The 12,408-nt window shown below is 36.2% G+C and overlaps 1 protein-coding gene across 1 annotated transcript in view; it reads right to left on the bottom strand.

Moving 5' to 3' along the window:
• The window catches only part of pcxb (pyruvate carboxylase b), a 299,005-nt gene extending 287,802 nt beyond the window's left edge, over positions 1-11,203 (bottom strand). Inside the window, exons 1-4 of the mRNA XM_052091332.1 lie at positions 10,847-11,203; positions 4,915-5,048; positions 3,333-3,517; positions 2,556-2,721 (exon numbers count right to left, since the gene is read on the bottom strand). Of these exons, the coding sequence (XP_051947292.1) occupies positions 2,556-2,721; positions 3,333-3,517; positions 4,915-5,047 (484 nt within the window). The 5' untranslated portion in view covers position 5,048; positions 10,847-11,203. The remainder of the gene's footprint in view (positions 1-2,555; positions 2,722-3,332; positions 3,518-4,914; positions 5,049-10,846) is intronic.
• Between the last annotated feature and the right edge of the window lie 1,205 nt (positions 11,204-12,408).

Here is a 12,408-nt window from a genome sequence, read left to right as displayed (position 1 = left end):
CATTGCCTTACATTCATGGCAGTACCATTGAATAACCCATAAACGTTAGCTGGTGATGTTGGACTGTGGATCACAAGCAGAGGAAAGACAATGGAGGCATTGCATTAATAATAATGATGATGATGAAGTTCTATACCTACGGCAGTGGGGAGGTAATGCATGGTGCAAATTAGTTTATACGCATAATGCATTACATGGCAGAATTAAACTTTGCAGTGTTTTTGAATCTGAGGAATATCCTGTCAGATTCTGGTTCATGTTAACCAAGACATAATTTAGTGCATCAGTTAGAGTTGTATTTGCTTGATAAGAAATTAAGCCATTTTCTGTAGCAGAGAGAGGACTCCTCTGATTTGTTTAAAAATACTCAGTTGTTCTGCATTTGAACATATTTTGTTTTCCTATTAAGTAGGCAGTGTCCTTGTTTTTCATGTTTTTTTTATATACTGTACAAAAGTTGTTGGCACTTGTGAAACATGTAGCATAGAGAGGATGTCTTCAAAATAATGCCATAAATAGTTTTCATTTATCAATTAGTGTCTTACAAGTCCAGTAAAAATGCCTATGTATACCTGGACACAGTTTTTCTTGTTTGTTGGTAGATAGAATGTTCCAAGCTTCTTGGAGAATGCACCAGTTTTTTTTATATTTCTATGCTGTCTCAATTGCCTCTGTCTCTTCATGTAATCTCAGACTGACTTGATGTTCAGTGGGGAGCTCTGTGGGGGCCATGCCATCTGTTGCAGGGCTCCCTGTTCTTCTAGTCTATTCAACACATTTCTATTTTAATCTATTCTATTTCGGAAAGGAATATTTGGGAGTCTAAAATGTGTATTTCCTAATGACACGCTAAAGCTGAATATATAAATAATGATCTTAAGACAAATGTTTTTGTCAAACATCTTATGTGAGACTTTTGAACATTACAGTACATATAATAAAACAGCCTGGCCAAAAAAAAGTTGCCTTTTGAATTTAAATAAGCAGGTATTTAAGAGCCTATGATTGGATAATTATTGCAGTGATTAATGTTTCAGCTGTTAACCCTAACTGATGCAGTGTGTAGCTTATCATTTCTTGAACAACCATGTCAGAAGACATACCCGTGGTTGTGGAAAAGATGTTTCAGAAGAACCAAAATATTAGCCTGCATCAAGCAAAGCAAACAACTAAAGAAATTGTTGAAATCACTGGAATTGGCTTCAGAAATGTCCAACACATTATTTAAACCTGGAAGGATAGTGGTGAACCATCAGCTTTGCGGAAGAAATATGGTCAGAAAAAATCTTGAATGATCGTGATTGGAGATCACTAAATCTCTTGAAGTCACATTCTAAAAGATCAAGAGTAGAACTCACGGCTATGTTTAATAGTGAAAGTAAGAGCATTTCCACATGCACAATGCAACGAGAACTTACTGGATTGGGACTAAACAGCTGTGTGGCCACAATTCCGCTAATCGGAAAAAGTTGCTAGGGAGCATAAAGATTGGACTGTGGAGCAATGGAAAAAGGTCATGTGGTCTGATGAGTCCAGAATTACCCTATACCAAAGTGATGGGCGTGTCAGGGTAAGAAGGGAAGCACATGAAGCGATGCACCTGTCATGCATAGTGCCCACTGTACAAGCCTCTGGAGGCAATGTTATGATCTGGGGTTGAATCAATTGGTCAGGTATAGGTTCAGCAACGTTATATGGCAATTAAGTCAGCTGACTACCTGAATGTACTGAATGACCAGGTTATTCCTTCAATGGGTTTTTTATTCCCTGACAGCATGGGCATATTCCAGGATGAAAATGGCAAGATTCATCAGTCTCAAATTGTGAAAGAGTGGTTCAGGGAGCATGAGGAATCATTTTCACACATGAATTGGCTGCCACAGAGTCCTGACCTTAACCCCATTGAAAGTTTTTGCGATGTGCTGGAGAAGACTTTACGGAGTGATGACTCTCCCGTCATCAATACAAGATCTCGGCCAAAAATTCATGCACCTCTGGACGGAAATAAATGTTGCATAAGGTTGTCGAAACAATGCCACAACAAATGAGTGCCTTTAACAAAGCTAAATGGGGTCTGACAAAATATTAGCATATGCAAAAAAATGTTTTGGCTAGGCAGTGTAATTACATCACTCATAACATTATTTATAAGGTTATTCATTATAACATGATTTGTTAGCAGCTAGAAGGCATAGTTAAAAGTCTTAGTGATCTTGACTTTATTCATACTGAATATGGGATTTTGAGGTAATCCAAAAGTAATTAAAAGTAATCTGATTACATTAATTTCTTAAAATGGTAATTGTATTGAAAGTTACTGATTACACTTTTAATAAGTAATCAGTATTTGAAATGGATTAAATTTTTAAAAGTAACCCCTCCAACCTGGTCACCATTCACTTTCATTGAATAGAAAAAAGATTCAATGAAAGTGAATGATGACTGAGACAATAATTCTGCCTAACATCCACAGAAGAAAGAAAGTCATTGACAACAGATGTTTAATTTTTGGGAGAACTATCCCTTTGAGAGTTTTTTGCTGTGCAGAAAGGCACCTGCTTGAATGGCCAGGGCACGGGCTTCCACTTTATCCCCCATCTTGCGCACAACCTCTGGTGACGGGCCAATGAATCTCACCCCTGCATCGGCACAGGCTTGGGCAAAGTCTGCACGCTCTGATAAAAACCCATACCCAGGGTGGATTGCATCCACATTATTTTCCTGAGAGTGGGAAAGAAGGAATAAATATAGAGAGGAAGAGATAGACAGAAACGGAGAGAAAGAAAAATGAGAACGTTTAGCTAGGGTTGTGTATACGGCACAGCAGTCAGACCTAATTATTCTGATGCTGGAAAATACTAATTTCATTAAAATCCCAATCAGAGAGCATTTTAAAAGCCCCCTCTCTCTGTTGGCTGACTGTATGCAACATGGTAATTGCATTGGAGAAAAACTAATTATTCTGAGGCCTTCTGCTAAGGTTAGAACCGATGATGCTGGCAAGCTTGTTCGGTTTCATGATGATGTGGTGTTTGTGTGTGTGTATGCATTATTAGTGCATTGTTGTGCCTAAGCTGCTGGTTTGAGAGATGAGCTGCCTGTGGCATAATAAGAGAGTTCACCAAATACTCCAAATCTGGCTGGTACCTCTGACACCAGTCCAAAAAAGCAGGAATGGATCTATTTGAGAACCAGTGAGAAGTGCTGTTTTGAATACTAAGAACTGGAAGAGGTGCATTTATTGCACAGTGCAGACAGATCAGTCAAAGAGTGACAGACAAGGTGACAAACAGTCCAACTGATAGATGCATAAATGCATATAGATGTCTAACCTTAGCCACTTTGATTATGTCAGGGATATGGAGATAGGCTGCAACAGGAGACAGGCCTTTGCCAATCAGGTACGCCTCGTCTGCTTTCTGCCTGTGCATTTGTCCTGTGTCTTGCTCTGAATATACAGCCACTGTCCGGATCCCCAGCTCTGTGCATGCTCGAAACACCCGGATGGAGATTTCTCCTGAAGGGCGAGAGAGAAAATATTAAAAGATTGATGTCAGCTGTACCAGAGACTATTTAGCAGAGATGGGACACTTCTATTAAAATGAATGGGAGAAACTGGAACGCCCAGTGGTCAATAGATGTGTAAAGTAAGTCCTACCTTACTGATAAAAGAGCCAATTGCCTTTTAGATACAGACACAGCCTTTCATTCAACTCAAGAATGTGCATGGGCATTAGCTATAAAATCAATTTATTAAGTGTAATTCGAAGTAAAGAAGCACAACTTATGATTCCAGTGTTGTCAGACTTTACTGCTGATTTTAAATATGTCCTTTGATTGTAATCTTGACCAACCGTTTTTTAGATTTCGGTGTTATAGCATTCCAGTAGATAGGAGCAGCACTTTCATGACTGGAAATAGCTTTCCAAGAGCGTTCCAAAGATGGCTGCCAGTGGACTGACTTGCTAGAGAGACTTTGGCTGTCCTTAGTGAATGTAGAATGCTTAAAGCTGAAGTATGTAATTTTTTAGTGTTAAAATACTTTCTTTTTTCCCAACTTAATATGCAGAAACAACTATAAGTAAGCCATTCATAGATTCATCTTTTTGAAAACAGTAAACTCAGTCTCTGTGGTGCTATGAAACTTCCTGTGTTTGTTTTAAGAAGCCCGTTCTAACCTTAAACAATGTTAATCAAGCAATGATGAGTTGGGTGCAGGACTATTTGACTGTTTGAACAACAGAAGACGAGGGATAAAGACAGCATAAAAGTCATCCATATGACTCCAATGGTTTAATTAATGTCTTCTGAAGCAATCCAGTTGGTTTTGGGTAAGAACAGACCAAAATATAACAACTTTTTCACTGTACATCTTGCCATTGTAGTCTCTTTGTGCAATATTTATTTCAAGCTCGACTACACTTCCTAGTGACATGCGCATGAGCTTGAAATCATGCTAAGGAGACTGCTGTCAAGATGTACAGTGAAAAGCGAGTTACATTTTGGTCTGTTCTCACCCAAAACCAACTGGATCTCTTCAGAAGACATTGATCAAACAATTGTCTGATGTATTATGATTATAATGACTTTAAGTGCATTTTGGAGCGTCAAAAATCACTATTTTCTTGCATTGTATGGACCTACAGTACAGAGCTGAGATATTCTTCTTAAATCATCATTTGAGAAAAGAAAGTCATGCCCATTTGGCATGGTATGAGGGTAAATACTGTAAATTATGAAAGAATAAAAATTTTTGGGTGAACAAACCCATTAATTTGGAACATGACGATAGGTTCACTCCTGAGTCTATGTCTATTTACACTTTCAGAGCACTAACACAAGGATTAGACCCTCAATTTTCACCCTCTTTTCATGGTTTGCAATAACTACTAATCTCAGGATTACACGTCTTACCTCTGTTTGCCACCATAACCTTTTTAATTGGTCGGTATTCCAGATTTTGGGGAGATAAGTGGGCAGAACGACAGAGTAGACCCAACCTCCTGATGACCAGGAACCCCTTGGCCCCTCCCAAATGCAGGAGCATCCTAGAAAAAGACAAAGAGAGAAGGTAAAGTTGAACATATAAAAGAAGTATTACAAACAGATAAAAAAATGCCAAGCAGAAACAAATGTTTTGGTTCAAGCCATGCTTCATTAATTAATTTAAATAAAAAGCGGAGGAGTCAAAATTAAATAATCTGAAAGAATTGCCTTTTTCAGAATATATGTATAGATCCTTGGAAAAAAGGGTCCCCATCTGTTACTGTATACACTAAACCAATGTTCCAATTAAGTTTTATGAGCTGTATTCTAAAACCATCTATTCACATACAGCGCTTTTGAAATATGTTTTTAAATGAATAACTGCTGCCACCTTGTGGTCTTAAAATTAATTAGCATTCTTCCAAAGCTATCAGCATGTCACTGCTCTCTTAAAACAACTGAAGTCAAATCATTTTCTATTTTGTTTAAATGGAAAAAAATAGAATAAAATGTTTCTTGGAATTTCATAAATGACACTATGGAAAGTTTCAGCTTTCTCTCTTTACAGGTTAATCAAATCTCTATAAGGACCACAACTACCCTTTAGGGATACTTCACCCAAAAATGAACATTCTGTTGTCATTCACTCACCCATATCTTGTTACAAACCTGTATGACTTCTTCTTATATGGACCACAAAGATAGATGTTTTGCAGAATGTTAGCCACAATCACAAAATGAATGAGTGCTTAACATCTGCTTTTGTGTTCCATGTCAGTAAAATGTAATACAGGTTTTAACGATATGATGCCAACATTTTCATTTGTGGTTGAATGACCCCTTTTATATTGCATAGCACCAAGTAGACACCCATGTTCAACATTGCTGAAAGGGATCAATTTACATTTACCTTGGCAACATTTTCCATTTTCGCAATTACTTGTATACACAGTCTAAACGTTTTGTGTACATCTGGTCTCTGTGTGTGTGTGTGTGTGTGTGTGTGTGTGTGTGTGTGTGTGTGTGTGTGTGTGTGTGTGTGTGTGTGTGTGTGTGTGTGTCCAGCGGTCCCCACAAGGAAATGGCTTATTAAACATACTAAACAATGTTTTGTTTTTTGTTTTTTTTAAAGTGTAAAAAGGTTTCTGTGAGGGTTAGGTTTAGGGGTAGGGGATAGAAATTATATATCTGTATAAAATCCATAAAATTAATGGAAGTCTATGGATTGTACCCATAATGATATAAAAACAAGTAACTATTCGTCTCACCTACAGTCTCTCAGATGGCAGACATAATATTGAAACCGATATTCTCATCCATCTGCCTATTCAAGGTTTATTTATATTATCTTTATTGATTTAGGAGGTTATGTTGGTATATTTTGACTGACAGTGTTGCTAGAGAAAAGGAAAAAATATTTTATATTACTGGAATACCAGACAATTTACAAGCAAACTCTGCTGATCTACTATTGATGGATGCCGATCTACTGTTAATGAATTTCTGCTCATACAGTATTTATAAGCCCATATGACAATTTTTACTTTATAGTATGTTTATTGTAATACATTGTAGCTGATTTTAGTGTGCATGCTTTGTTTGGAAGCACATATATTTCAAAATCAGGGTCCCCATTGGATTTTGGTTTGTTTATATTTAAAAGTCTTGCATTATGCACCAAATCTTCATTCCTGGGATTTTGGTTGCACAACAAGCACACATCTAGGATTTTACTCATTTTTGGACTCTTGTAGCCTCTATGTCATTGTTGATCACAGTAAAGTAAGACTATCCAAGATAATCAAATAAATCATTTAAAAATATATAGTCAGATTTATCATTTGTCAGCCTTTTCCACCATCTAATCAACTTTCTGTCAACCTCTACCCCAATTATCTATGATATGATTTGGTCCGGTTCTTCATAGTAAGTATAAGGGATTTTTTTACCCTCTTACAATCTTACAATCTGCCAGGTTGAATTCGGAAGTCCAAAAGCTTAGAAAAATAATTGCACAACTTTTCCCCCAACCTGAGGTATCATTCACGCCCCTAGCACAAACTTTGTCAGTCACAAACAATGTCACAAATCAACAAGCAATAGTTATTGATCATTATATACTCCACCAAGTGTATGGTAGAGCAACATCTTGACTGGCTCTTTCTAGGTTAAAGGTCACAGTGGTTAGATGAAATAGTCAGTGGGTTTGTAGCTGATAAACCTTCTGCAAATCATTGAACTACAGACTTATGGGCGATTAGAATCCCTTCATCAAGACTCCTGTGTCAACATAAGCTTTGATCATGAGCGGAAATCCATTGAACAACCTAATTTTTTCAGTACTGACAACAACATCAATGACAACAAGTCCAGCTAAATTAAAGTGTGTACCAGCTACTTTGGATGAACACACCTTCTTTACTGCATCAGAAATGTTCAATGTATTTTTCAGACTAGAATTTAGAAGGCTGTGCCACACTTACAGTATAAACCCACCGCTGGCTCAATAAAGGAAAAATAATAGCCAGTTGGTCCCTTCTAAAATTGTCAAGTCAAGCTATTTTTATGTGTATAGTGCTCTTCACAACACACATCGTTTCAAAGCAGCTTTACAGGAAATCATGCATTAAAAATAAATAAAGACATAAATAAAAAGACAAAAAAACTCCATAATATGTTGGTTAACAGAGAAAAATAAACTTGGGAGAAACCAGGCTCACTGTGGGGACCAGTACCCTATGGCTGACCAGCATGACTATAATGCCAATATTAATTATTTATGTGCAGTGCAGGTCGTGGTTTAAAACAAGTAAACCAAGTAAGTGTTAAGGACCAGTGTTTTAAAAAGAAAAAGAACATTATGAACTGTAATATTAGTGACTAATGTATTTGAAGTCCTTCCTTGATTAACTGGAGAAGTTCACATAGATACATTGTCCTTTGTTAGTTGGCTGATGAAGGCTTTTGTTGGCAATTCATGATCATGATAGGCGATTCAATGATAGTCTATGTATTCCAATTCAAGAGTGTAGTCCATCAATAGACAAAGGTGATGCAGGCAGAGATCAATGAGCAGGGTTGGGAGGGTTACTTTTGAAATGTATTCCACTACAGATTACAGAATACATGCTGTAAAATGTAATTTGTAACATATTTCGTTAGATTACTCAAGGTCTGTAATGTATTCTAAATACTTTGGATTACTTCTTCAGCACTGGTAGATTTTTTTCATTTGTTTTGACTATAAAAACTCTGTCCAGTACAGTAAGACAAAATACACATGTTAAAAATACATTCTCTGAAAAACCTAAATATCGTATGCAGTGTTGTTTCTAAAACAAGATCAATCAAATTGATCTTGCTTTAAGGTTATTATTAAGCATATGATTTTGCCCTAATATCAAAGGTCTTACTAGAAAAAAAGAAATTATGATCCAACGTGAATTTTCTTGATGAATAAATATGATCGTGCTGGAAACATGTGCATGTAAAATGGCTAGAAATAGCATTTTAGCCTAGCGTAAAGCTGACAATTTACACAAGGTTTATTTCTATTTCTTCTGCTCCAAACTTCTCTGTCTGCTCGTATGAATGTAACACATCATAAGAAAGTGTTTCACTGCTGTTCAAATGCACTTTGGATCGCATCATTTATATGTTTAACTAAATATTAAATTAAACAAATTACATTAAAATCAATGTAATCTCTTCAGAAATCAAAATACTTTTTGAATGTAAATATTCTATTTACCAATTATTTAAATCATGTAGTGGAATACAGTTACTTCTATTTTGTATTTTAAATACGTAATCCTGTTACATGTATTCCGTTACTCCCAACCCTGCCAATGAGGTACATAGCAGTTCAATCGGCAGGTAATTTTGGTGAGGTTCGGTGGGGTCCATCCTAAGTCCAAGGGTCAGTAAGACGCTTATGAAGTATCCAATGTGTTACAGTTGGAGTTTGCATCAGTTCATCCTCTGAAGTAAAAAGACTGATGTGAACACTGCCCTAAAGTGCCAAGCTGGTAAAATCAACATGTTCAAACACCTCTTTACACAAACTAAATAGAGTCATACATCAGTTGTGCTTTTGGGGGGGCTTGTGTTACTCTCTACTCATAACAGTTTATTTTATTCCCTCTCACCTCTCTTTCCACCTGACTAACACGTCCTGCTGTTTGTCCATTAGAGCTTGGGCAGGTATATGCACTATTTATTTGCATTCTTAGCAGAGCAAATATTCCACCATTAAGGCAGGTGAGACCTACTAAAGCAGTACAAAACTTTATGAGTTTGCAATCTGAGTTAACGTTTTCTGGCCAACCTCAAAATTCAATAGACAGAAAAAGAGTGCAATAATGACTAACTTATAACACTTTACAATATATTTATATTGTTTACATTAGTTTACATGAACTAACAATGAACAGCATTTATTAATCTTGGTTAATGTTAATTTCAACATATATAAATACATTTTAGAATTTATATGTTTACATTAGTTAATGCACTATGAACTTACAATGAACAATTGTATTTTTATTAACTAACATTAACAAAGATGAATAAATGCTGTAAAAATATATATATTGTTAATTGTTAGTTCATGATACCTAATGCATTAACTAATGATAATGAATGGAAACTTATTGTATAGTGTTACCGTTGTATTGTATTGTACCAGCCAAAGACGTAATATTCACAACAGATCAGGCATATCAATCATTAGAGTTCACAAATGCTTTTAAATGATTACACATTCGCTGTTTTTTTTTTGGGGAAATTAATGTAGTATTGTTGTGGGTATGTAGTATGTGAGCACTGTTCTCTCAGTCAGGCACAAAGTATCCTATCATCTTTTTATGAGCTTTGACTGGACAAAGTGTTCAATTGGTGGTCCTCTTTTTGTTTGTTTCTATGTGGTGTTTTGATGGCATTTAAATATTAAACAACACTGCACTGAACTCTATACAGGGTACATTTATGCCCTCTGAATTTGAATAATGCATAAGTTAATGATAACAAAATACAACTGATTAGCCAATACCAAGCCCGTGTTAAGAAGATATGCAATCAGATATTCTTACACACGGTTTGTTTTCATTGCTCAAGTGGTTAAACACCACTAGATGAAAGTATGCATAACAGAGTGTATAGTGCAGCAATAAAGTCTAAACTACAGACTGATACTTAACTGCATTGACATGGTCACCTATTTTCTGGATTGATGTGTGATAACTTGTTGAAATATCATGTTTATATACATATCTTTGTTTTATTAATGACTATTCAGCTGATTCAACTTTAAAGCTGCAGACAGAGTGACAACTGAGTACAACTGAACAGGTTAAGTTTGCCCAGGCCTTTGTGCCAAAGAGATGACCAAAGGTCACAGAGTCAGTGTAAATAAATACATAAATAAGTAAAATAGTGTTAAAGGAACAGTTCCCCCAAAAATTTACATTTTGTCATCATATACTCATCCTAATGTCGTTCAGAACCATTCTGTATGGGAAAAGATGCGATTTTATTTTTGTGTGAACTATCCCTTTAAGATTCAAATGCACATACAGAGAACTAGGCAAAGTTTAGGTGTTCCACTGTCTTCCTCCCTAAACAATCATAAGAAATTACATGCTCCAGTCTATAAAGAGACAAGCACTCACTCACACTGGATCACTGACATACTATAGTTGCGTGAATATGTGCACATAGTCAATGAATGCACACACACACTTCAAAACAAAGTTAGCAGCAGGAGAGCATTCCCTGTAGCAACGTGAACTGATGAACACAGCATCTTACCCATTATCCCCAAAGCACACTAAAAACTTAACACAAAACACTCAGTACTCACTTGTCCCGTTGAGTCCTGATTCAGCCCAAAATCAGTAATGCTAAAAAATGAATGGGCCAGAATGTTTTGCTGCAGTCCTGTTGTACAATGAGTTGATCCACAGTTGGAGGGGGAGTGTTGCACACTTATAGGAGCTTTGTGTATCAGCCTATACACACAGTCCTACAGTATCATATACTGTACACTGTCAGAACTGCTCCTCTGTCACACTGGGCTGCTCTCCATGTACGATAGTAAGGCCTGATCTTGTTAATCTCTGTCACTTCAGCGCTCTCTTTTTCTCTGTCCTCACTCACTAGATGCAAGCTTTCATCCTCACTCTGATTATGTAATACTTACACACCCCTGTGCACATGGGCCAACCACAGACGGTCTGTGTTCACCACCAAAGAGTGGCAGGATTTAAAGACAGAGGGAGGGAAGCGATGGGGAGGTGGGGAAGTGTGACATGTTGATAAAAAGGAATTTGCTGAGTATTAAATATAAGCATAATGGGCTGAAAGGGGAATGAGAGAAAGACAAGGGCAAAATATTTTCAGTACTTTTAAGTCTTTAAATAAAATATCTGCATTATATATAATTTGAATACATTATTTACTGTATTTCATACGCAATTGTAACCACAGCACAGTTTTCACAGTTCACACTTTTAAAGAATACAATGCAATATACCACTTGATTTAACTCATTCAATTGGGCATTATATTATTTAAAGGGATAGTTCACCCAAAAAAAAAATGAAAATTCTCTCTTCATTTTACACACCCTCATGCCGTTCCAGATGTGTGTGACTTTTAGAAGAATATTTCAGCTTTGTATGTCCTCACAATTCAGGGAAATGTGTACCTTAACATTTGAAGCTCCAAAGAGTACAGAAAGGCAGCATAAAAGTAATCCATATGAGTGCAGTAATTAAATCCATGTCTTCAGAAGTGAGCGTGGGTGAGAAACAGATCAATATTTAAGTAAATTTATTACTATAAATTCTCTTATCTGCACAGTAGTTGTGATATGCACAAAGAAGGTGAATTGACAAAAACAAAAGCAGTATGTGAAAGTGAAATTGGAGATTACTAGTAAAAAAGGACTGAAATATTGATCTTCTGAAGACTTGGATTTAACCACTAGAGTTGAATGGATGACTTTTATGCTGCCCTTATGTCCTTTTGGAACTTCACATTTTTGGTACACATCCCCTTATCTACAAAGCAAAAATATTCTTCTAAAAATCTTTGCTTGTGTTTACCAGAAGAAAGAAAGTCTTACAAATCTGGGATTGTATGACGGTGAGTAAATGATGAGATAATTTTGTATGAACTATCACTTTAAATATTATAATTTGTTATAACTGTGGTTACATTAAATCACAAGAACATAAAAAATTAAAGGTATTTTGAATGTCTGTATAATGCATTATGCTATGTATATATAGTCTTCAAGTGTTACTAATCTTTTTTCATTGTAACATGTAACACTAATTAGGATTGAAATGGAAAAATCTACTTTGTCAACAAAGGCTGTCGCTTGTATTCTGCCAACATGCAGTGAATGGTTATCCAACA

The sequence above is a fragment of the Xyrauchen texanus genome, chromosome 2 (genome assembly GCF_025860055.1).
Source record: "Xyrauchen texanus isolate HMW12.3.18 chromosome 2, RBS_HiC_50CHRs, whole genome shotgun sequence".
Lineage (NCBI taxonomy): Eukaryota > Metazoa > Chordata > Actinopteri > Cypriniformes > Catostomidae > Xyrauchen > Xyrauchen texanus.
This window is presented reverse-complemented; position numbering and strand designations above follow the sequence as displayed.